We start from the raw sequence: 24,641 nt of genomic DNA, 5'->3' as shown, positions 1-24,641 counted from the left end.
ATACAGTGCCTCATTCCACGATAGAGCCGTGCACCCTACCCTCACCACGACTTCCTGCTTTAGTCTATGTAGTTGTAAAGCCTACTAGTCGATGCGGCGCCATGGGTGCTTGTGACGAGCCGCTGCCTCTATCGTTCTCACGTGGCCATGAGCTATTCCCTCCCAGTCCATGTTTCCCTCGCTAGCACACAACGCTTGCGACCTCCTAACACGCTTACAACATCTCCACTTGTGAGCCGAAACGAGGCACCAATCCACACATCCTTCCTAGCGGCTCGGTTGTAGAAGACACAACGAAGTCAGTAAAGTCAACGAAGTTTAATCGTTTGCCTGCTTCAGCAACATCACCTGCCCCCTGCCTGCCGGAGCGCTTGCCAGCACAAGGATCCAACAGCAGAAGCAGTTCACAGATGCTGTACCACCTGTTGAATTCGAGTGTGCAACCCACGGAAGCACGTGTACTGGCGACAGCGTGCCTAGCAGTGTGGATGCCGGATACTCGCCAATCTAGTCGCACTGGAGCACTGTAACATGTTTCATCCATTCAGGTTACACGTCCCATGATAATGACTGGTCTCGGGACACTGCAAAGGCTCTTCTTAATACTCGACGCAGCCCCCGCCCCGTTTTCGCTTCACCACTACCAGTTTCACCAGGTTGCCTGCATGGCATCTCGCGGCAGTTTGCTTGCTTGTAAAGCCCACAGGGTCTTGCTACTAAAAATCGACCGTGTTAGTCCAGCGGTGAGCGTGGGCAGTGCATTACATTACATGCGCCACCCATAATTGGCGATCCCTCAACTCCATTTCCACAGTGGACACAGTTGTGTCGGCCGTTAACTTTATATGAGCTATGGACCTCACGCCAGAGGTTTGCAAAAGCCAGTTTTTGACAGGTACCTAGCTGGTTGGCTGACTGGCTATAGTCCTGAGCCTCCAATATATTCCACAAGACCAGAAACTGCTTACCCCCTTGGCCGTCGACCCGAGCCCCGCCAATAACACACTTCAGGTTGCAGACCGCCGGGTCCACTACACGCTGTGGTGGCGCCTCACCGGCACGCAGCATGCGGGCCCGGTGTGGTGCCTGCTGCTAATGCCTTATATACGTGCGCCATACCGGTGGCAGGCAGCAGGGGGTGCATCACCGTCGCCTCTGTGCGCACAATATGCACTCAAAGTTCGTTGTCCCATGGCAAATCTACTCCGGGCACTTATCCTTGAGTCGCCTAGGACCCTATTACCCGGCTGATATTGTTGCTCCCCTCCCCGCGAGCAGGTAGAGCCAGATTGAAGGTGGGCACGGGTAGGATAATTAAAGTACAGCGTGGCCGTGAGCAAGAGAGGATTGGTGCTTTTAGAGACCTCCTCCTAGGCATGGCCTCCTGCAGGGCTCGAAGCCTTTAGTTGCAAATTTCGCAACGTGTGGTTTGGAAGATAGTGATGGTGATAATACTGATACTGACACCGGTGGCAATGCTGGTCGTGCGCACCATGCACGTGTTGTCCGAAGATGGCATCCTGTTGAAGGAGCATTCCGGTGTACCGCCAGCCTCAAGTGTATCAAGCACCAAAGCCTTCCACAGCATCAAAGGCGAAACCCTAGCCTCCCAAACCAGGGCGTTCAGCACTGCCGCTTGAGGTTCCCAAAGATCAACCTCGCAAAGGGTAATGTCGCAGCCACATCGAGGCCTCCTTCCATAGCATGAGTATAGGCCATCTCCCAACAGGGCGCCCAATTGCGTCGCTATGCCAACTGTGCTGCACCCCGGCGCCAGGAATGCTAGCAAGGTTCCGAGCATTAAGGCACCGCAGGATCATCAAATTTGCCAAGAACCGATAGCCAAGTAGCAGCGGCAGCACCGAATAAGCAAGGAATGGGACCGGAAGCCGAATGCCTGCGCCGCACGAAAATTCCGTCCTGCCTGCCATCTTTGGTTGTTGACGGGGATGGATGATGCGCACAGCGCGAAGCAGGTGGAGTGGCGCGCACTGCGAGGAGTGGCTGGGCCAGGGGCGGCGGCATGTGCCAACTGCATCTCCGGTGGTGAGGCCCAATGGCACATCTTGCCTTCGTGGTGTGACGCAACGCCGCCGGACGAGAGCAGGCCAGCTGATACACGCATACTGTGGGATGCTGCATCCCGCCACTGCATGCAGCATTCACATCAAAGGCAGACATATACACACACGTGAGACTGCCTGGGTTAAGAGCATTGCGCCAGCAAGCAGCATTCAGGTAGGCCTAGGCCGGTGCACAGTACATAGCGGTGCAGCACGGCACTGTGCAGTTGTCGGCCTAGCGCAGAGCATCGGCTCGGAGTGAAAATCAACCAGGCCTACCCTTTGTGCCTCCAAGCCAACAGCAACGGCAGCTGCGCCTCAACGACAATAAGAATGCACCGCGGAGACAAAAAAACACCCCAGCCTTCTAAACCTGCTTGAAATGTCCACCTACCGCTTACTCTTGAAAAAGCTGAAAACACTGGCACCCGCAGCTTCCGTCATCCGTTAGTGCTGCTCCCACCAGTCGCCGCGCCGTTGCCCGGCGGCCGGCCCCTTAGGGATCCGGGCACATACATCTGAAACCCTGGGCGAACTTTCTTGCCTGACGGCCCTGTCGCAGCAGCCGCCAGAGCGGCGGCAGCGGCTGCCGAAGCCGTCGCCGCCAAGCCGTCCTCGGGGGAGGAGCCATCAGGCAGCGCAGGGGTGCTGCCGGCGGGGGGCGTGGCCGCTGCAGCTGAGGACGCTGCTGCGCCCGGCTTTGATCCTGTGACTGCACCAGAGGCAGAGGGGCCAGCGGATGCCTTACCACTGCTCCGCTCCCCAGTGGTCGGTGCGCCCGCGGACGGCGGCACTGCCTTGACAGCCTGCGCGTTAGCGCCGCCATTGGCGCTGCTGTGCTCCTGTGCAGAGGCGGCGGGCTGCTTGCCACTGCTCCGAGGGGCTTGTGACTGCCGCAGGGCCTGCTGCGGCTCCTGGGCCTGCTTCTTAGCAGCCGCCGAGTTCGTCGCCACGGTGGCAGCAGCAGCTGATTGCCCCGCTGAACCGCTACCAGGGGCCCCCTGCATACAGTGTGCGCAACATGTTCTGTGCCATTTCCTATAAATGGCAAATTCACACAAATTCACACAATAGCTGCAACATCTCGGATGCCATGCTTGAAGAGCCTTCGTGATCTGCACACCTTTTATCTCAGCCGGTTCCTGGTTCGTGACATCATGTTGTTGTCTTTATTCCATGCGCTTCAACCCACCTGTGTTAGGCGCGCCTCCCCTCCCTTGACTAATAGCAGCCGCGGCGTAGCAGCACTTGCTGGCCGCACCGCGGGCGGCGCCTCCTCTTGCCCCGCCGGGCCAAATCCACGAGCTGCACCCTGTTGCGTCCCAGCTGTTCGCCCACCTCGCGTCTTCCTTGGCTCATGGCTTTGCGCGGCACCAGCAGAACCACCATCGGTCTCCGCGGCGCCTGCCTGATGAGCCGCTCGTGCGTCATTCCTACCGCCGCCGCTGCTGCTGCCGCTGGCAAGTATCTTTTCGGCGGAAGGCTCCTTGCCGTGCCCCTTCGAAGGAGCTCCTTGCGCTGCGCTGGCCCTGGTCAATAGGGTGATAGTCGGTGCAGCGGTCTCCGTTGCAGCCTCAGCGGACCCGTGGCGGGCACCCTTGCCTCCTGCACCTCGGCTGGCGCCTGGCTGCTTCTCTGCTGCCTTGCTGGAAGGCCCCTCAGTCGATAGCGATAGCTGGGCCCCTTTTGTTGACCGGTCCCGCTCTCGCCGTGGCCCCTTTGCGGAAGGAGTGTCAGACGCCTTGGCTGCTGCGATAGCTGCTGCGGCGGCGGCCTTGGCGCTCTTGGCAGCGCCCGCCGCCGAAGTCCCGCGTCCCTCCTGTTGCGCTGATACGTTGACCTGCTGAATAAGGTCCTGCTTGCTTTGCTTCGCCTTTGTGGCCGCGCGCATGCCGCCGAGGCGATTCCCGCCCTCAGCGTATTTCTGGACAAGATACTCCATAAGACGCGACATGACCACCTTGCCCTCACCATCCGCAGCACCGCCACTGGCTGTGGCCGACGGTAAGTCGGATGCCGCTGCGGCCGCGCCTGGGACGGCGGTGCTGGGCGGACCCAGACCAGCCTCGTAAGCTTCCAAGAAGACGAGGTAGTCCGTGTCTAGGTGCGTATGTTGGGGGGATGCAACAGCACAAGGCATGTGATTTTTTAAATGCAATAATTGACAGCCGGTTGGCTTGACCGTGCGAGGAGCTTGTCATTCGGGTGACGCACAGTGTGGCCCGTTGTTGGGCGGAGGTATGCTCTGCTTCTCTGGGGTGAGATCGGCCTCCCAACTCTGGGCAGGACCTCTTCTTCGCGGGGAAGCCGCACGACGAAGTACAAGCAAAAAAGATTACGTGGCCCGACAGTGATGCACGGCAGTAGCAACGAAGGCTGCAGAACATCCTGATTGGTCCCAGCCTGCTTCACCCACTGTTTACCTTTCTCTATCGTGTCGTCTAGCGGATGCGGCTTTTCCTCCTGGGCCGGCACTTTTTGAAGGGGGGCATATTCGACGGAGCACCTATACTGGTGTCCTTTTTGGCCAATGAAAACGTGCCCGTCGAAGCGCTGCTTGAAGTCGTAAACATCCTCAGCGGTCAAGAAGTTGACGTATGCGCGGGAGAAGACCACCCGCTTCAGGCTGCGGACAGACAATGGGACGCCAAACTTCAAACATATAAAACAGGCCGAAGGGCAACTATGACTGACCACTTGAGATCCGCAGCGCAATAAAAAAATGTATAATACCTGACTTTCCCTGGAAAATAAGACAACCAGGTGTAGCGCCCGCCCGCAAGGCTTTCCAGAACCGTCTTAAATGTGTCATCCGTCATACCAGGTGGCAAATTACGGATTACAACTTTTGTTTTGGGGCGTGCTGCGCTCATTTTCGGCCCCGAGCTCGGTGCCGTTGGACGCTAGTAGTGTCCTACATGTGAGTTCAAGAGCTTGCTGCGATGAGACCTGCTTGTATAAACCAACCATAAGGCGCTGCAGTTTGTCGTGTGCAGAAGAGCGCATCGTGTACGTTATGAGTACGACACAGTACGGTAGTGCATGGCCCTCCACGAGGGCACAAGTACCCATCCAACTTGTTCCTCGTTTATTCCCCATGGAGTCTGCGGTCAAACGGCAAGGCTTAGCATCCCCATCTTCGAGGCAAGCAGTTTCCCATGCTCCCGCAGTCCCCTACGGTTCGGCCTTGCTGGGTGCGAGGAACCGGTGCGATATGCAAATCCACATCCCGTGTACCAAGTCAATTGCAACCCCTGCGCTTGGTTTACACATCACCCTCACACAAAACGAACGGGAGGGCATAGGCCGTAGTCACGTGCAACTACCCAGTACCTGCTTAGCCTGTCGCCAGCCACGAATGTGTGAGTATGTATTACATGGTCGTGAGGGTGCGTTCCCTGTACCTGCAAAACGCCCAATACGAGCCGAGAGCTCAAGGGCTGCTAGATCGCCCATAAGCACCGTCCTACCTCGCACGAATGTGGTCTATACCGCACGCTTTCCGTATATTTTGTTGGTGGGGCCGGTCGGTGAGTTGGATCGTGATCGCAGGCGGGCGGTTGAGTGACCTCACGTTATTACTGACCAGGCGTGTGGCCTGCTGATGACCAGGTGTGTTTTGTAGCCACGGCTTTCACGTGGCCTTTTTAGAGGGCGCGTCATCCATGCAGGTCGTGAGCTCCATTGAATGCAAGTCATGGGCTCCATTTAAGAAGAGGTAAGGTCAGTAACATTGACAGATTGGCAGTACAAGAAAGGAAAAGAGAAACGTTTTGAGAGCCGTCTTAAGAAACCATACGCCCAGCGTCGCCCAGCTCAGTCCCCTGCATCACAACTTTCTTCAACGCGCAACCAGGCGTAGCACCTCGCGCCCATCCTAGCCCAACCTCGTCCACCCAGGAGGAATGGGTCCAGGAAAAGTTACTAAACCCTAGCAGACCGTGGGCCCGGGCTTCCACAACCGCCGCTCTACTTCCATCATCAACCTCCCTAATCTACGGTATGCACATATGCATACACGTGTTGCTCGCTACCCTGTCCGATATGAATGATGCTTCCGTTGGAATCCTTGACACACGGAACAGCCGGCCGACCGAGTGCAGCGGTCAAGGCAACCAATCGGCCAAGACGAGGTGGTCATGCTGCACCCAACGCTGGTACGCAGTTCCAGCTGGGGCTGAACCCGAGGCTATATCGGCGCTTGGTAAGCATCAAAGCTGATATACCTCGGTGCAGATATCCCTACACCACCCCACCAGCCCGTGTCTTGTGGGTTCTCGAACAGGGAGCTGCACTAAGCAACTCGGAGCGCCACAGACACCTCTGCTCTCCTCCTTAACACGGAGCGGTACGAGGCCGGAAATAATGCACATGACAGGCAAAGGGCCACAACACAACAGGATATTTTACGACTTCTGTGTCTTGTGAAAATACAACGCACGGAGGATTTGGGTCTGGCACTAACAGCAACAATGAGATGCAAGCTAGCCAGCCACACGCCCGTTCCATTGATCCAGAGGATACGCTACCTGACAACGCGTGGCCGCAAGGGCACTGCGCAAGCTAGTCATACATAGCGCCTGATAGACCCGTTGCCTCCCGAGCTGTCTACATTACCAGCACGAGATCCCATGTCGCCCTTAACGACCACATGGCCACGATTGCAGCAAAACAAAGAACGTACACCACACCCCTACACGTACAAGGTCCTTGCACTGTGCCGCCGCCACAATGTCGCAACAGTCAACATGCAAAGCCGCAAAGCGCCCCACCTCCAAATCATACAGCGCGAAACCGTTCAAGCTTTTGGGGCTTGTAGGACGGGGAATAAATGATACATTTCTACCAATATACATGACACGTGTACCTCTCACCCTGGACACAATCCGAGAAAGGCCTTTCCGTCTGGTTCAAAGTATCGTAAAGGAACCGGCAACTGGACGTGTAGCGCAATAACCGTCAGTCCGCCTTAGAGAGGCCGTGCCGTGTTCTGTCGCGTCAATGCCATGGCATTGATCGTCTTGGAAGTTGGGAGGCAGCAGGTCCGTCTGAGTGCCCGCGAGTTGCGTCAGGTAAGGTAGCCCTGGCGATGCCTTCAACCGTTTGGTCCGGGGGGATCTACAGCCAGGACTTCTCACGTAAAAAATAAGTAATATTTGTATCTTCTCCGGCTTCTTGCTTTGCACCATTATATTGCAACGAAAACAATGTGTGATAACGAAAACATCGACCGCGGCTTCCATCAAAATTATACCACCGCTCAACGAAATTTGTGTTGCTGTACAACGCCATGACATTGCTGTTTCTTCTCTCTTGCCTTCTTTGCACCACATCCTCCCTCCCCCTTTTGCAGCACATCCCGACGACATGCTGTGCATGCAAAAAGATTGCCGATGCCTGCCTGCCATCCAAACCTGGCAACCAACCGCCCATGGGTAAGCGGCCATTCCTACATAACTTGGTATCTAGATGATCAAATGGTGATTTTGTTTTGCAATTCTACATCACCACCACCATCAATATCTTTTTATGTTACCGGGGCATTCTCCGTGCTCCCGCGCGCGACGCCAAAGGCCCCGAGCCCCCTGCCACGCACATAGCTAGCCGACCCAAGGTTGTGAGACCCGATACAACTAACAAAAGTAGTACTCTGCAACTGGTCAACCAACAACGTGATAAGCCCTTATTGGGTTACGGGACGGAGTGATGGAGCCTGCCGAACAAGTGCCCAATTGCCGGAAACGCTGCTAACCATGTAATGAAATGGACCATTCCCGGGTGCCCGAACGGCGGCGTGGAGGAAACTCATTGTGCCCGACCCCTAATGGCCTGTGGTCGGCGAAAACCCAATAACATAGCAGAGACAATACCTTTTGCCTAAGGATTGACCACCCGGCATCTACTTCCCCGCAGGATGCGCAAGTCCCACCTCTTGTCTTCTGCACGCCAAAAGCACCTCACAGCGACAAGACAGGCGTCTCCTGCACGCATGCACGCATGCGAGAAAGCAAGCAGGATGCATAGAGAATAGCTTTGGAAAGTCCTACTAGTGAGCAAGCAGCTCCCTCCGGCTCAGGTGCTGCTGCTGCTGTCGACGCTGTTGTTGCGCGTGTTGCTGCACCGCGGGAAGTGCTTGACCAGGAACAGCTCCGTGAGGGTGGCCAGCAGCGCCGCCACAACGGGCGTACCCAGGTCGCGAGTTTCGTGCCAGATAATACCAAAGTACACCACATTGAGGGCGGTGAGCACATACGCCAGGCGGGCAGCCTTGCGCCGGGTCATGAGCCACAAAATAGACACCTGGTGGACAACAGAAGGGAAATTGGTCTCGAGTGTCAACATCGAACGCGGATTCCAAAGCTGCAACGTGGCCAGGATTGCGCTGCTTGTGCCGGTTTCTGTGTTGGACAAATTTGGACGGAACAGCAGCTGTACTGCATGGCAAAGCAAGGCAAGGGCTCAGCCAGAGCCCATTCAGCGGACTGTTCAGGGTTTCCCCCGCGCCATCTCGCCTAGCCTGCCAGTGTCGCGCAACGGCATGGGACAGGGCCCCGCAGTCCCGTTACACTTAACACTTCCAAGGGCGCCACAGCCGGGGCCTCCTATAGACTACCGCTGGGCTTCCCCGCCATTGCCGCAAGGGGGTGTACGGCATGGCCTTACCGTCTTAAAGGCCTGGGACATTTCAGCCCCGAGCTGTCGCAGTGGCCCGTTGCTGACGCTGCTGCTTTCGCCGCCCACCCCCACCGTGCCTGGCGACGTGTCTCTCGCGCTACTAACTAAAAATGACGCCGCAGGGATCTCCGCCAGCCACTGTTGCTGTTGCTGCTGTGTTGCCTGCTGCGGCCCCGGCGGCGCCTGGCGCTGCAGGATGTCGGGTCGCGCTGCCGCCCGCTCGGCGGCAGCATGCAGGAAGTAGCGGTCTGCAGACTCCAGGGCGGTGCGGATGGCCCTAACCTGGCGGTCGTTGACATCCAGTTGCTTGGTGACCACCCAGGCTGCAGGGCAGCACCAATTCCAAATGTTTCCGGCCGGGAAAAAGGTGGGAGCCAGGATCGGTCGGCAGGCAGATATGGTGTGGGCCGCTGGACTGGTTGCGATCATGACTTGGTGGTGCATGGAGCAAACGAGGAGTCCAGGTGGTCATGGGCTTGGATGGGAGGAAAGTGGAAAACAACTTGGGAGTAGGCGGGCGCATGCACTCCAAACAAGAGCCCAGAGATAGATGGCGTTAGCTGCCAGACTGACGACCGATAGGCAAGTGTGCACTCACTGGGCACTTCTTGCTTCCTGATGTTGGTGATCTTGCTTCCCCCTTCCCCGCGCAACTTGGGAAGGGGGAAGCAAGATCCCCAACATCAACTTCTAACAGACAAGGTGCCCCACAATGTGTACTTTCGTTTGTTCTGGTAGTGACTCTCGGCCCCCCGGCTCGGGCCCCCGCTTGCTTGCAGGCGCCCTTGAAAGTTTTTCATACCAGTGCCTGAGTCGGGCGCCCTCACTCCTAAACCAATTCACACGTCAACTATCGCCGCCTTGCCCCACCTGCGAAGTAGGCGCTGCACACGGCTGGCACAAGCACGCCCGCCTTGTGGCTGAGACCGCCCGGCAGGTGCAGGTGCACTCCCAGCGGCTGCATCAGGTCCGCTGCCAGAATCTGACCCACTACTGTGAGAGCGCCGTGGAAGGCGGGAAGCAGCATGAGCATGGACGGCACCACCACCACGGAGGCCAGGATCAGCAGCTGTGACGCGTTCAAGTCTGGGAATGGGGCAGGCGGTGCGTCGTGCATGAAGGGAGAAAAGGTCAAGAGGGGACGATCGGGGTTGCATGCACTGCGGATGGCGGGAACGGGGGTTTGCCGTGAACCCCCAGGGCCGACGGTGTTTGCTAGCAATATAGTTGCCACGACGCCGGCTGAAAGAAAGGCGACAGGAACAACCATTAGAGCCACTAGCACTTGGTGACTCTAAACTACAAATGCACAACTCTTCATATAGCCGTGTGAGGTTCATTTGACAGCCATAATCCAACCCCGCGAACGACCCCACGCCCGGCCTAATGACGTACCTGCCACAATGGGTCTCACAATCTCCTGCTGGCTGTCCTGTAAATCGTCCAGCACCGGGAAGCTGTGCCGTACGGGCGTCAGCCTGCTGACTACAGAGCATAGCACCAGCGGGAGAGCGTAGCCCGCTCCGACTGCGGCAGCACTTAGGGAGTCGTCGCCGAGACCGAAGCCGCCTGGGGAAAGACAGCCACGGTGGCCGGCCAGCAGAATTGCATGGGGAAGGTCCATGTAGCTTGCAGTTTTTATTTTCACTTATTCTTTATGGCTAAACGCAACCGAGCTCACCCAGGGGGTCCTCGCCAGTGAGCCAGCTGGTGACGAAGGCAGCCAAGGTGAGGACTGATCCCAGGTTGGTAAACAGTGTCAGCTTCATTTCTGGTACCAAATTGGCCACCTCATAACGCAGCTGCTCCTCTTCCGACTCCCTGCAAAGGAAATTGTTCAAAAGAGACAGTGGCCATTGACCTTCCGCAGTAGGATTGCCCCCTTCCAACAGCGCCTCATGTGCAACGAGACATGATAAACAAGCTTTTGACTGTGCAAACGTGCGCAAAGCTTTCCGACTACACAAATTGGGGAGGCGCGTCGCCGACCGGCGTGGGGAGTCCAGGCTGGCCATTTCTATGAACTAAGTAATGAACGTACTCACGCCAGATGTTAAACACGGGTGTCGGCGTCACCGGCACGAACAAGGGTTTCCTAGCGCGCACACTGTACCATGAAGCTGCTTCAAGAAGCTCCTTGAGACGTTGGACAGCCGTTTGCATGGGTAGACTTGGATCGTATCGACAAACGACGGACTGAGGCGTCGGTGTATCCATATGAGTCCAGTCTTCGCGTGACATTGAACGTCGTGTCAAAGCCCCACAGCGTTTCGCAGCTGTGAGCCTTAGCGGGTGCCTTCTACCCAGAGGCCGATTCGTGCATGCTGGCGTTCCAACGAGTGTGCTCGACATTGCAATGGTCCTGTTTGGAAGCGGCAGACCAAGTCACCGGGTCGGAACTTATAAGAAACTGCAGTTCCTCTGTCGGCTTAACTAAAGTCACAACAGTTCAGAGATGCACTCTGAAAACACTTACGCAGCTTTTCCCGCACCGTGCAGTGCCGTACCCAAAGGTCGAAATGCGAATTTTAACCATCTGACCACATTTCCTAATGACTCCCAAATCCCGATGACGTGTTTTACAGCAGCGAGAAGGAAGACCCCTTCGTGTGGACCGCAGGCTGGACAGAGAATGTGTCTTAGTTTTACCCAAGTACACTTTGTGTGATCAGCTGCTTTAGACGCTCTCAAGTATTTGCACTATGGGGGGCTCAATAGAAGAGAAATTATCGAAATCCCTTGAAGATTTAATCCGGAAACCTTCGGCATCAGGTCGGGGCCGGGGTCAGGCACAAGGCGGACGAGGCCTTCCTGCATCATCTGGCAGAGGTCTTCCTAACGTATCTGCTGGGAGGGTTATCTCAACTCGACAGCCCATCCCCGCTCCACCTCAATCGAAACATGAGCCTAAGCAAGTCCAAAAAGTTCACCATCAGTCACAAATCTTTCAACAAAATCAGCAGCAAAATCTGCAGACCTGGCAGGTGCAACGAAAGCGGTCTGCCCAGCAAGATCTACCGGCAGACGATATCCCACTGGAAAAGAAGCTAACCCTTTCCCTGGAGGATCTTGCAAAAAGGTAAAAGGTGCCGATCGGGCAACCATGCTTCCGAAAGTATGACAAGTAACTTGCGCGGATTACCTGCTGCGCGTTTTTTGCGCCGACGGAATGAGATGCATCGTTGTGAGCTGCTTAAACTGCACCTCCACACTTTGTGCCTGCTTAAACTGCACCCCGCAGAAAGCCATCGGCGGGGGGGGAGGCAGGCGAACGTCAGCCGCAGCCGGCAAACCCGCAGACCCGACCCCAAAGCGGTGGCAGGGGCAACGTGGCCCGCGGCGGCCGCCTTGGAATCAGCGGAACGGGCCGAGGGACATGGAGCAGCACAGGCCGCGGCGGCATCACTGGGAGAGGTACAGTCACCACCAGCGGCGGCGCGGCTACGCGAAGCACGTATATCTTGGTGAGCAGCTCCTCAACCCGAGGGCGGGGCCGGGGCCGGGGCCGGGCTCCTGGCCGCGGCCGCAGCACGAGCGCCCATGCGCCCATTCACCATTCATACGGGCTGGGCCAGGAGGCATACGAGTATGACGACCAGGGATATGATCAGCAGGATTATGGCGGCGGTGATGATTATGATGGGGAAGCGCCTGCTGATGACGACAATGATGACGGGTACGGCTGGCAGGACGATGGGGGCGATGGCGAGGAGTGCGACGATAGCGAGGTGGCGGTTGATACCGTCGGCGATGGGAAATTGTACGGCGCCCAAGCGCGACTGCAGTTTACACAGAACCAGCCATCCGTGGTGCAGCGTAAGCAAGTGAACTTTCGAAGCCGCCTGGCGATGAAAATTCGCGACGCGCAGCGCAATAAGCAGCCGCTGCCGCTGCCGGACCAGTTCCGCCCAGGCAGAAGCAGTCAAGACCCGGCAGCGGCCAACGCACGGCGACGGGCGGAGGCTGCCACGATAGCGGAGCTACGGCAGACGAAGGCTCGTCTCGTTGCTGTCGCGGAGGAGAAGGAGGCGCAGGTGGCCAGGGCCGAGAACCTGGTGCGGGAGCTAACCCAGGTTTATGCGGAGCTGACTGCCAAACCTGATGCTTCAAGAGCTGCCGCCGCCGCAGCAGCAGCCGGTCCGGCTGGCTTCAGCTCTTTCCCCAGGCAACCTGGAGAGCAGAATCAACCATCGCAGCAAGAAAAGCACCCGGCGCATAAAAAGCAGCATCACCAGCACCCTCAGCATCCGGATATCCCGCACCCCCATCACGGAGCCGGAACCCAGTACACACTTCATGCAGAGCCGGCGCCTTCTGTGCACCAAGACAGTTTCACCCCCGCGCGCCACCGCGCACAACTTCACACTAACACGGTGCCCCTTCAGCCATCAGGCCCCGTCCCACACCATCCGCAGCCGCCCCATCCAGCTGGACAGTCCTACCCTGGCCAGCGCGACCTGCATGCGCAACAGCGCTCTGATGGATTGCACATAGCTCACGAGGGTGGGCCGCAGCCGCACAGCCTAATAGGCAGCGGTGATGGCACTGGCGACCGGGCCTCAGAGCAGACGGCTCCGTATGGCTACAAGCATCAAGGGACGCCGTACCGAAATCATGAGCGCGGCCAGAGTCCCGTTTGTGGCGTGCGGGTTCGTGAGCGGGAACCGAGCAGGGATGGCCGCGGGCGGGAGCAGAGCCGGGACCGGCGGGATGGCTACTATCGCCGCAGCGACAGCCGAAGCCGGGCTCGACGCGCGGATGACCGACCAGGGCGCAGCCGGAGCCGCAGCCGCGAGTGGCGTGACTCTTGGGATAGCCGCCGCCGGAGCCGCAGCCGCAGCAGGGGACGCAGCCGCAGCAGGGGACGCAGCCGCGACCGCAGCCGTGATCGCCGCGGCACTTACAGCCACGGCCAGACAAGCTACAGCCCCGCGCGAGACTGCAGGCCTGAGCCCCGCCCTATTCCGCCAATGCAGGAGGCGTCATACGGTGCTGCTCCTAGGCATTTATGTCCCAGTAACGTTGCTCCTTCGTCGCGTGAGTGGCCGGGCTATGGGTACGCTGCTGCTTCGGGCTATGGAGCACCGCCACCACCTGGCGGGCCGCCTGCGGCTCAGGAGCCTTACGATCAGGCGAGGCCACCGCCGCCGGGCCTACCGCAGTCCCAATCCGACTACTATGCGTCTGGCAGCCGTGCTTCAGCTCCAGCGCCCTGGTCTTCGCAGCCATTGCCACCGCCACCTCCTTTACCGCAGCTTGCAGAGCGGGATCAGCACGATCGGCGTTATGGCGGTCCTCCGGAACCAAGCAGGTCGGGTCAGCAACTCTCAGATGCACGAGAAGGTGACTTCAGACGGCGCGAGCCACCCGCTAGCCCTAGCACGCGAGATAGGGAGCGGGGCCGCGAGCGGCCGCCGGATCGCCCCCGTGACTACGACCGGGACCGCGATAGGGAGCGAGAGAGGGAGCGAGACAGGGAGCGAGAGAGGGAGCGAGACAGGGAGCGAGACAGGGAGCGAGAGAGGGAGCGAGACAGGGAGCGAGAGAGGGAGCGAGACAGGGAGCGAGAGAGGGAGCGAGAGAGGGAACGAGACTTGGCGAGGGAGCGAGAACGTGTGGCCTCCGCGGGCAGCACTCGTGAGAACGTACGGCGGTACGACAGGCTGGAGGCGCCACGCCGAGACGACAGCCGGTCCAATGAGATGCGGCGTGAGGGCAGTCGTACCATGGAGGGTTCACGTCGGGCCCAGGAAGGTAATTCAAGAGCCCCTGCAGAGCATGAAGGAGTCGGTGCAGGCGCAGGGCCGGATCGGGCTCCGACACAAAGTCGGGACCCGCGTCTGAGGCCATGTACTCCGGAGCGCGAGCGAACAAAGAGTGAGAGCGAGCGGCCGCCTACTGTGGCCATGGCCGCAGCCCATTCGGCCGATGTCCAGGCACCCCCGGCGGCAACGGCGGCGGGGCCTGAGGCGGCAGCGGCGCCAGCGCCGATGGCTGTGTTGCCGGCTCCTGAGGCAACCGTGCCAACGCCAACGGCTGCACAAGGGAACCGAATGCTTGGGGAGGGGAGTCGTAACAACGGCGCGCGGAGTGGAAAATGCGCTGTGGACAACAATGCTGGTGGCGGTGGCAGCGGCGCCAGTAACGGCAATGGAGCCGGCGGTGGCGGTGCGCAGCCTTCTGATGGGGGGTTTCCCGGCGGCAGTCCTGGTGGCGCTGTCGAGGACACCGAAGCACAGGATAATGCGGACGTAGCACATGATGGCGAGGTCTACGAGGAGGAAATGGTTGACTACGACTTGCCGGATGAGCTCGAGATAGATTAAGTAAAGCATACGATATGGTCATAGCTGATAATCGAGCCCGGTGCCGGCATGCGTTCGAACGCCTCGCCATAGCCGTACTAGCATAGAGGCCGCGGCGACAGTACAGTTTTCATAAATTTTACGTACGGCAAATTGGTTTTGCGGACCGGCCCCATATGGCTGTATAATTGGCCAAGTTTCCCCAAGAATTAAAAGCAGACAGCTCATGGATTCGGAGGCGAGAGCGGCGATAGGAATTTTGCAAGCAGGGGTATGGAGAGTCCCAAACCAGGTCTAAGGCAGTGAGAGAAGGAATGGCCAGGTAAAGCATCGCAGAGTTTCAATAGGTTTCAGCGCAAGGATTTCGCAGAAATGCAACCCACTCACGTGCAGTGAACGTGCCTGGCGTGAAATGGGTTGCTGTGAACCGCTGCGAAGGATGCAGCTACAGAGGCGTTTGGCTGCGAGGCCGGCTATTGTTCGCAGACGGCCTTTAATAGAAGCAGTACTGCCTGGTGCTTGTTCAGCAGTAAAGGAAGCTACTTACTTTACTTCGGAGAAGCTTTATATATAGCTCCGTGACAGCAACGAGTTCGGCGTTTTGCGTGATGTGAAACGTGAGTCGTCGACAGTGTTCATGCAGGTCCCATGCAAGCTATGCAATGACCTCCACGAGTTGCGGAATGCTACGGCTGACTGTATAACCTGGACTGGCGTCATGGTTAGCGGCGGCGATGGTGGTCGACTGCGAGAGGTTACAGACAGGATGCAACCCTGTATCCTCTACACAATCACAAGCATTCAAGCTCTGTCAGCCGGTCCGGTCACAGCGCGCGTCACGCCAGAGTTCCCAATCGCACGCACATGCATTGCTCCAGTTCCCTGCTATCGCAACTAACAGGCATGTGGGCGGATTAGGCAATCGATAGCGGACCCGGCCGAACCTCACCTAAATTTCCAAGATCCATAAGCGAATCTTCATGTGGCAGCAGATGATTGGAAAAACATATGTTGTTCCCCAGACACACGACACCTCGGCCTGTGCATGTTAAAAACTGTCCGCGCGCTGCAAACATTCTACATTTACTCTTGCAACCACAGCTAGGACATGTAGTAGTCGACGCCATATAGACTGCTAGCTGATTGCCAGCAATAGGTTCCGGAATGGGTTCCGTATCTTTTACGATAAGCCAATTCTCCACCGTTGATGTCCTGTCGTCGACAGCAGGGGGGAGATCAGGAATGCATCTGTTAGGCGCAAGTTTCCTCACGATTCGAAGGACGTCACATCCCAGGCAGCGCAGCCGCAGCGTGAGTTCACCGCAAGAGGCCCAAACTTCAGTGCACTAGTCTCTGCAACAACCTGTAACTGCAACCACCACACACACACTAGTCTCGACTAGTTACCTGCCATGCAAGAGACCATAGATACACCAGCATAATCCTGCGAACATCCACCTGTAGGATCCTGTGCTGCAGGTGTAGCGTGCGCTGCATCCAAGCGCGCATACCGACGTGCGTCTGCTGCATCACAGCGTTTGCAGAACCACCCTACATTTTCCATGCTCATGGCTACAAAACAGGCCGCACAAGAATCAACACGGCAAAATCTGAGAACACCAGTACCATTGACCAGCCGGACAAGCCATACCCCCGATTCTTATTGTAACCGGTAGGTTGTGAAGATGACCTGTAACTCCGGGTTTAATTTCTGTTCCACTTTCCGTCCATTCTATACACTGAACTACGCAAGCGTCTACCCTCCACAAGTCCTCATTCCAACACGGCACATTAGAACTGCGTTTGCATCGCTGTGCGCGCAAGCCGCCGCTGGTTTTCGGTCTCCAACTCCTCGGCGAATGTATTAACAGTCCACTGGCCCTGGACGCTCGAGTTCCGCGACAGATGCCGGTTGCGCACTACGTGGTACTCCATTCCGCGCCCGTGCGAGTTTCGGAGCCACATTATGTGCTCCATGATCTCCCTAGGTGCCTTGTTCTTGACGCAAATGGGCTTCGACCGCCCGTTGCCTGCACACCCATCCACAATACCAAGATCAAGTGAATGGCTTTTGTTTTTGCCATGAGTTCGAAAGGGTTGTTGGTGCACACCGCACCCTAACCGTAGGAACGAAGGCCCGATAGCGGTGTCAATACGATGCAGTGTCAATACGCAACCCTCCAGCAGGGGTTTGACACGGCAAGCTCAGAATCAAAGAATCGTGATGGCAGCGTGGTTTTAAAGTCCGTTGAAATGATTACTCTTAAATGTTGCAAGGGGCAAACGAGCTTAATCGAAATGGTTTGCTTCTTATGTATGCCGTACCCGGCATGCCGTCCGGAAAGTGTATTCTACACACTCACGATAAAGGCCGACGAGCATGGGGTGGCGGTACCGCCGAAGCACCTCTTCTACTTCCAGCTGCGGGTTTTGTTGCTGGAATGCCGGCATTGACTCACTCAAGAAGAGCCTGTGCAAACATGAACCATAGTCCGGGGTCCACCGACGCAAGATGCCGTCTGGAAGCAGACGCTTGGCATTAAACGCACCTCATACCCCTTGAGCTGCCCCCGATATCGCAATACTTAACAACCAATCTCTCCAGCATCCAGACACCGTACTTTGACATGGCGTCTAGCGGCAAAAGATTTTACTAATAATTGCCTTTTTTGTGAAAACGAGTTCTGAAAGGGGCGTCAGGGTAAGGATCTATATCAGAGGCGAGACAAATACCCTCAAGCCAGGAAAAGATTTTACAAAGTTAAATGTTTTGCGATAGTTAACCAACACATGCATACAGGAACTGAAATGATTTCGATGAGGGCAAAAAGCTGAACAAACCGTCATAGGAAAGAATTGCCGTACGTTAGGTCGGAAGAAAGCAGAAGACTGCTCCTGGCCCCAGTCACCAGTGCAGCTACCCCAGGCGATGACCATGGCAAAGATTGAGGCACAATCTGCTTTTCGTTACGCACACTAGAGGCAGAAGCGCACGGAACAGCTTATGTCCAACATGGAAGCGCCGTATCCAGCGCAATTGGTGGGCTGGGTGGTATGGGGTAAGGTTAAGTCACTGCCATGGTGGCCTGGGCAGGTGATGCACCCAAGCAAGGGGCCACCGGAGGTCCGCAAAATGGCCGCGATGAAGTCCAACGCTGCCAAGCTACTCGTCATGTTTTTAGGTGAGGTCCAACAATGCATTCACGGCTAAAGGTTAGGGAATGGGATGGATTGCGGGCCCATATGCCTTTGTGGGTGCGATGGTCTGCGTGCTTATCCTGCCATTACGCGTTATATCACGCAGGAGATAACAAATATGCATTTTTACCCTGGGAGAGCGTTGTGGATTTTTCAGAGCATAAGGAGCGCCATTCAAGTACCAATTACGCGAGCAAGGTACTTGCCTTGGCTTTTTGTTCCTATGGTCGGACTTCATATCGCGTAAAGCATGTGATTGTTACATACTGATATATATGCGCTTATAAGCCGTTCTGCTAGAGGTGTGGTTTCGTCAGAGTCCTCAGGCTGTCGAATTTGCATCGTACGCATCTAATTTGCAGTATTGGAAGCTTGGTGTCGAAGAAGCAGAGGAGCTTCTTGCACGTCGGGCTGGCTTGCAGCCTTCCACCGACCATCAGCCGGTCGATTTCGCAACGAAGAAGACCAATTTCAGCAATCTAGCCAAGGCGTGGGTGGGTGGATCAGGATCCACTGGAAGGCAGCAATGCAGCTCAGGTGCGTGCTCAGTTAATGGTTAGAATACCTGTCGCTTGCCAAACGGCTAACCGTCCATGTTTTGTGCAGGCGCGGCAGGACGGACAACTGAGCGGAACAAGGCGAGCACGGCTCAGCTAGAAGCCTCAAAAATAGGCGCTCCGTCCGCCACAACGCCTCCCGACGCCAAAGCGGCCGCTCACGCGACCAAGTCCCAACATCGGGCGGGTGGAACGGCCACTGGTAAGTCGCTCAGCACACGCAATTGCCACCGATAATGATATATTATTTACTCTTCTTGAACTGTGGCGTTCTTTCCGTCCGTATTGGTACTCATGTCGACATACTAACGTCTGCAGACGACGGCCGACCAAAGTCCATCGGTGGCGTAATGTTGGAATGGGCGCGATACATGCCGCAAGTTGCTGCTACACGCAAGAGCGCCGAACTCTCCAGCAGCGATGCCACCATCCGGTTCGCCAGGCGCCTGGCACGGGGCGAGGAGGTAGGGCACCCCTTAGCAGGTTGCAGACTTGCAGCGGAAATCCGCATCTGCGTAAGGGCCATTGGGCGCAAACGACATCGGCGATACGCTACCTAACACGATATGCTGAACTGCAATAAAATTGTGCTTCAGGGCCGCAACCAGGGCTAGTGAAGCAGTTGGTTGCCGTAGTCATCTGTTTTAACGCGTCTGTTGTTATAGGTGGTCCTTCCTCTGACCTCTTGTGTACAACCGTTGGCGGAGGTTGGATTCTCGGGTTGGGTTGTGCGCGTTGTTCTGGCAAGGCTCAGAAAGCACAGATCTGCACAGGTCCGCCATCCCCTCCCTTCTTTTCATAAATATAGCTTGACTTCACGGGTAAATGTGCCGTGCCAAAGCCCCAACAGCGCTGCAATGCACTCGCGGGTCCTCGGTTGTTATCGAGTGCGCCGTTGAAGCGGGTGGGACCCCAGCCTTCACCACAGAGACATCACTCAAGCAAATTGGTGATACCGTCTCGCTTCCGTCTGTTCCCCACCACATACCGGTGGTGCCTGTTATGGCAACATGGGCGACTGCCGAATAGGGACGTCGCACAGGGTTCCATTCGCATGTGACTCCTTTCCTTTCTTTTATGATGTGCGTGCCCGTGTTGGTCTCGCGGTTGCCTGCCGCGTTCTATTCCGCTTTCTTGATTTGGCTCAGCTGTCCGAGGTTAACCCGGACGACCAGCTCGCGTTGCAGCGGCTGCACTCATTCGCGCTGCAGCAGCGTCTGCGTGGTGTGGATGCCCTGGTGCGTCCGGCGACTGGCCTGACCGCCGCGAATCCGGACGACGGCAGCAAGCCCGGTGCCGTTATCACCCGACAGCAGCAGCAGGCAGGCGATGTCGCTTGTTTTGGTAGCAGCGCCGGCGCTGGCGGAGACTTAAAGGACGCTGACAGTGCAAGCTCTGGGCCGCTTTCACCCCGGGGGCCCCCTCGCCATGCAGCCTCTGGTCTGGTGGCCACGACGCAGCCTGTGGTAGTGCAGGAGGTGGGTTCTAAATAACTTGGTTTCAGAGCACAACCTGCGACTGTTGCGAAAGAGCTCCTGTGGTGTCTTCATGAAGCCGTCACAGCGGCATGCACCGTGTGACACGTGTGCCCTCCTGCATCTGGGGGAAGAGCACGTTGGGGGGACGCAGGTCCAGACGTGGGGGAGCCATCTGAGGCTCACGCAAGCATGCGGGCATGGGCCATCCGCACCTGCGCCTGAGGGGCGGGTCACGCGGAGTTGCATGCAAACGCCTCAAAGGGGTCGCCCGCCTCCCTGGCTGCTTACGCGCCCACAGTCACCCGCCCCGGGCAGCACCTCTGTAGCCCCTCTTCCTTTTCTCTCTTCAATGCCTCAAACCGTATCATCAGAAACGGGTTTTGGGACGGTGAAGGCAGTGAGGGGGGCCTCTCTCGCTGTTTGCTGTATGACGCGTTGAACCTCCTGCTTCGGCTTCGGCACTTGTTGCTTTGCCGAGGCGTTACGTTCCTTATGCTCGCCGCGTTGCGCCGCTGTGACGGCCGTTGAGATGTCCGCGGACGTCTGTCCGCGTCGCGCTTCTCCTTCCTCTCCGGAAAGGTTTTTTCTCTCTCTTCGTCGCCCCCTCCCCTACCCCCTCGCGCGCCAGACGTTTACAATCAGCGACGCCGCAGCAGTGCCGGTACCTGCGCGTGTGGTGGAGATGCTGCTGAAGAGCCTTACAGGGCCAGCTGCGGTGACCGAAACAGCAGCACCAGGAGGCACGGCAACGTGCCCGTCGCCCCGTGCTAGGCGGGCCGCAGCTGGCAGCGGCGCTGGCGGTGGCGGCGGTTCGCCTTCTCCTGATGAGGCAAGGACTACGGGAACTGATACGGGCGCCGCTGGCGTAGAGGTGAAGCCCACGGGCACTGCCGATGGTGATGATGGTGATGGTGATAATGGCGGGAAAGCGGCTGATGCGCAGGACGCCGCCGCAGCGGCAGAGCGAGCTGGCAGCCCTGCAGCGGCAGGCGGTGCGGATGGCGGGCTGCAGCCGGCGGCGGTAGTTTCCCTGCAGGGAGGCGGCGCTGCGGTGGCTGATTCAGCGGAGGAGGAGACCATTCTGGAGGTGGATGTGGCGCTGCGGGTGAACGGGAAGGTGAGCTCGGGCGCTCTAAGGGCGTGGCGATGGGCGTGTGTGCCTGTGCGGACCACGGGCGATGGACTGCCTTGCGCGGTAACTGGTGGATTACATCCGGCCTTTGGAAGGTAGCGGGTAGCCAGGAGTGCAGTAGTAGTGATGCATGGGGCGGTAATCTGGGCAGGGTGTCGGATTGGGCTCGCGGGGCAGTAGCGCCCGTGTGGAGGACGACGTATCCCACTGGGGGCCTTGTATTGGTTCTGGTGGCTGCTTGGCCCTTGGTTCCACCGGGGAAGGAACTGCTACGGGCTCCGTTGCCCTTGCTCTTGGCCCCTGGCGCTGGGAGATTTTCGACCTTGGACATTGGCAGTGCACTACCCGCTTTCCCGCACATATGCTTCCCCTCTTGGCGCTGCTCGCTCCCTAACCGCACCGCACGCTGACCCCGCTTCGACGCAGTTGCTACCTTACCTGTCCGTCGGGGAGCAGCTGCTGCTGCGGACGAGGAGGAGTAGTAGTAGCAGCAGCAGCCCACGGCCTGGAACTCAGCAAGAGTTAGGTGGCGGCAGCGGCGACGGCGGCTCCACGCCGCAGCGCCCGGTAGCGTTGAGCTCGATTGCAAAGCGCCCTGAGCAGCAGCGGCATGGACAGCAGCGGCAGTCGGGTCAGTCGGCGGCGCTCATGTCAATGGGCGACGCTGCAGAGATCCCTACGCCGGCGCCAGCAGCCGAAATTACTGTTGCTGCTGCTGCGGCGGCGGCGGCGGCGGCTTTCGTGAAGGAAGTTGACGGGATGCCGGCGGCGGCGGCGGCGGCTGCGACGCGCGAGATGTCGCCATCTGACGGTCCTCACCCCGGGGCCCGGCCGCACGAGGGTGGCCGGCAGGCGCCAACGCAGCCGCTGGGGCAGCAACAACAGGAGCAGCAGCAGGAGAAGCAGGGGGTGGCGGAGACGGTGCCTGCTGCGTGCGCACCTGCTGGTGCCGATGCGGATAATGCAGCGCCGATGACGGAGGCGCCCTCGGCAGCGGCGGCTGCGGCGGTGGCAGCAAATCCAGCGGCAGTGCAAGGCACTCCTGGCGCGCCAGCTCGGGCCGAAGACCAAGCCGCGTTGTGCCCCTCCCCGGTACCAGTCTCGCCACCGCCAACCGCCGCTGCCCCCAATAGCCCTCCCGCCGCCGCCGCCGCCGCCGCTATCTCCAACGCGGCGGCAACCATAGACCTTTCCCGCAGCTTAGCGCCCTGGCTGCGCGGTGAGGTTCGGGTTACCTGCTGGACGGTGTGTGCCCCACGGCTGCTGCTGGTGGCCGTGTCGGCAGACCGCAAGCGCGACGGCGGCCTTGGCGGCATTAAGCGTGAGGCGCGGCTGCTGCTGGCGGAGGCCAAGGAGCGCCGCGCCGCCAGCCCAGGAGGGCCCGATGACGACTTGGCGGAGGGTGCCGGCGGTGAGCAGCAGTTGAAGCGGCGACTGCGCTCCGCTACGTCGCCGCCAGCGCCGGCGGCAGTTCAGGCGCTAGGCCAGTCGCCGGCGTCGGGGTCGGCGGGCGGTACGGGACGTAAAAGCTCGCCGCCGCCGCCGCCGTTGCTGCATACCGGTACGGCGGCGGCGGCAGTGGTGCATCAAGGGAAGGCACAGCAGCAGCAGCACCAGGCGGAGGCGGCGAAGGCGGCCGGAGGGCTTCCCCAGATTTCCGCCACTGGTCCCGCTGCTGCAGCGCTGATGCGGTCCAGGCTACTGCAGCAGAAACGGCAAGCCAGCGCAGCAGAGGCAGCAGCAGTTGCTGCTACTGCGGGTGCTGGCAGCGGAAACGGCGGTGCCGGCACGGGGGGAACACAACAGCCGGGAAGCGATGCGTCCAAAAGTGCCTCAAGCGCCGGCGGCGGCGGTGGCACAGACACGCGCCCGTCGAAAAAAGTGAAGTTGGTGCGTTTTCCAGGGCCGCCAGTCGGCGGAAACGTCGCGGCACCGTGCTCGGCTTCGCGTGTCAGCAGCGGCGGGCTGCCCGCGGCGGCGGCCGCTGCAGCAGCGGCGGCGACGGGGGCGGCGGCGGCCCCTGCAGGTGGCGCATCTGCGCAAACAGATGGTTCCGGAGCGCCTGCGGCGCGGCGGCGCGTGTCGTACAGCCAATTGATGTTAAACAGTGGCGGCGATGCCCTTGACGACAGCCAGCGGTACGGCGGCGGCCGCGGCACGGGGGCGTCCGCAACGGGTAACGCGGGGTACAGCTGCAGCAGCTACGATGCTGATTGGGAGCTGTCGTACCCGCCTTGGCTGCCGCAGCCAGCGCAAAGAGGGGCCTTCATTACCGTGTCGCACCTCCTGCTCAACAAGAACAGGCCGACCCAGAACCACCACAGCCACCACAGCCACCAATTCCAGACGCACAAGGCCGACCATGTCCCAGGTAACTACCACCGTAACCACCAGCACAACGCCCCTCAGCAGGTGGTGCTGCAGGGCGCTCGAGGGAACGCCGCCACCACGGCGGCGGCGGCGGCGGGTGGTCAGCTCAGCCACAGCACCTTCCGACAGCCCAACTACAACCACAGCTACAACCAGCACCATCATCACCATTCGCACCACCATCATCATCACCATCACCACCACGATGGCCAGCATACCATCCACCCGATTGCCAGCCCGCGCAACAACGGTGGCGGCGGCGGCGGTCGCGCCGGATCCCGTCGTTCATCCGGCCACGACGCCTGGCAACGGGACGAAACCGAGGAGCTGCCGTACCCGGAACGGCGCATGGACGGCTGGTCGTCGGATGCCGGTACGGCCTTGGATATCGAGTACGGAACGGGCGCAGCTTCCGCTGCGGCGTGGCTGTCCACGTCGGCGTATGGCGTTGCGCAAGCCCCGACGTCGGGGACAGTACCGCCGCCGCCGCCGCCGCCGCCGCCGCCGCCGCTTGGCGGCGGCGGCTCCGTCACGGATGCTTCCGTCAGCACCGCGCCCGCGGGTTTCGGAGCGTGCGAACAGATCCTGCTGGACATCCGCGTGGGTGACGAGACCGACGCGGAGGGGCCGACGGATCCTCAGCGGCGACTCAGCGGCGGCGGCGCCCCAGGTGATGCCGCAATCGCCGTCACCATTCACCTGCCGCCGCGGGACACCGCCGCCACTGCCGTACCTCCACCTGGAGCGCCGCCGCCGCCACTCATGGTTGGCGCCAGTTACGGCTCGGTTACGGCAGGTTACCTGCCGCTGCCTCACATAACATCATGTGGGGGCGATCAACTGCCAACAGCGCCCATCAGCCC

At 59.0% G+C, this 24,641-nt stretch overlaps 4 protein-coding genes across 4 annotated transcripts in view; 2 read left to right on the top strand and 2 right to left on the bottom strand.

The window, feature by feature from the left end:
- Positions 1 to 4,538: 4,538 nt before the first annotated feature.
- Positions 4,539 to 4,915, bottom strand: VOLCADRAFT_48819 (uncharacterized protein; the record flags this gene model as incomplete). Its single annotated transcript, XM_002945886.1, has 2 exons — positions 4,539 to 4,689; positions 4,797 to 4,915. Coding segments are annotated over 2 exons (270 nt in total), but the record flags the coding sequence as incomplete, so codon positions are not given.
- A 6,724-nt stretch (positions 4,916 to 11,639) lies between these two features.
- On the top strand, positions 11,640 to 15,064 carry VOLCADRAFT_86411 (uncharacterized protein; the record flags this gene model as incomplete). The annotated part of the gene is made up of 2 exons (XM_002946241.1): positions 11,640 to 11,722; positions 11,980 to 15,064. 2 exons carry the CDS (start codon positions 11,640 to 11,642, stop codon positions 15,062 to 15,064), a joined length of 3,168 nt encoding a protein of 1,055 aa, XP_002946287.1.
- Positions 15,065 to 16,754: 1,690 nt separating this feature from the next.
- Positions 16,755 to 17,830, bottom strand: VOLCADRAFT_102883 (uncharacterized protein). Its single transcript, XM_002945885.1, has 3 exons — positions 17,593 to 17,830; positions 17,407 to 17,513; positions 16,755 to 17,073 (listed from the first exon to the last, which is right to left on the bottom strand). Exons 1-3 carry the CDS (start codon positions 17,670 to 17,672, stop codon positions 16,835 to 16,837), a joined length of 426 nt encoding a protein of 141 aa, XP_002945931.1. The 5' UTR covers positions 17,673 to 17,830; the 3' UTR covers positions 16,755 to 16,834.
- A 226-nt stretch (positions 17,831 to 18,056) lies between these two features.
- Positions 18,057 to 24,641, top strand: part of VOLCADRAFT_86409 (uncharacterized protein) — a gene marked incomplete at both ends in the record, with an annotated part of 8,128 nt that continues 1,543 nt past the window's right edge. The window contains 8 exons of the mRNA XM_002946240.1: positions 18,057 to 18,225; positions 18,348 to 18,439; positions 18,604 to 18,778; positions 18,848 to 19,000; positions 19,117 to 19,262; positions 19,947 to 20,276; positions 20,905 to 21,393; positions 21,835 to 24,604. Coding sequence (XP_002946286.1) covers positions 18,057 to 18,225; positions 18,348 to 18,439; positions 18,604 to 18,778; positions 18,848 to 19,000; positions 19,117 to 19,262; positions 19,947 to 20,276; positions 20,905 to 21,393; positions 21,835 to 24,604 — 4,324 coding nt within the window. The remainder of the gene's footprint in view (positions 18,226 to 18,347; positions 18,440 to 18,603; positions 18,779 to 18,847; positions 19,001 to 19,116; positions 19,263 to 19,946; positions 20,277 to 20,904; positions 21,394 to 21,834; positions 24,605 to 24,641) is intronic.

The sequence above is a fragment of the Volvox carteri genome, assembly GCF_000143455.1.
Source record: "Volvox carteri f. nagariensis unplaced genomic scaffold VOLCAscaffold_1, whole genome shotgun sequence".
Classification (NCBI taxonomy): domain Eukaryota; kingdom Viridiplantae; phylum Chlorophyta; class Chlorophyceae; order Chlamydomonadales; family Volvocaceae; genus Volvox; species Volvox carteri.
The sequence above is the reverse complement of the archived record's forward strand: the minus strand, read 5'-3'. Positions and strand labels throughout refer to the sequence as shown.

What these genes read in the sequence shown, in the direction of transcription:
- VOLCADRAFT_102883 (XM_002945885.1), bottom strand. Translation starts at nt 17,672, where the DNA reads ATGTCAAAGTACGGTGTCTGGATGCTGGAGAGATTGGTTGTTAAGTAT. An exon ending in GGCAGCTCAAGGGGTATGAG is followed by an intron (nt 17,514 to 17,592) that starts GTGCGTTTAATG and finishes ATGTTTGCACAG; the next exon opens with GCTCTTCTTGAGTGAGTCAA. An exon ending in CATGCTCGTCGGCCTTTATC is followed by an intron (nt 17,074 to 17,406) that starts GTGAGTGTGTAG and finishes ATGGGTGTGCAG; the next exon opens with GCAACGGGCGGTCGAAGCCC.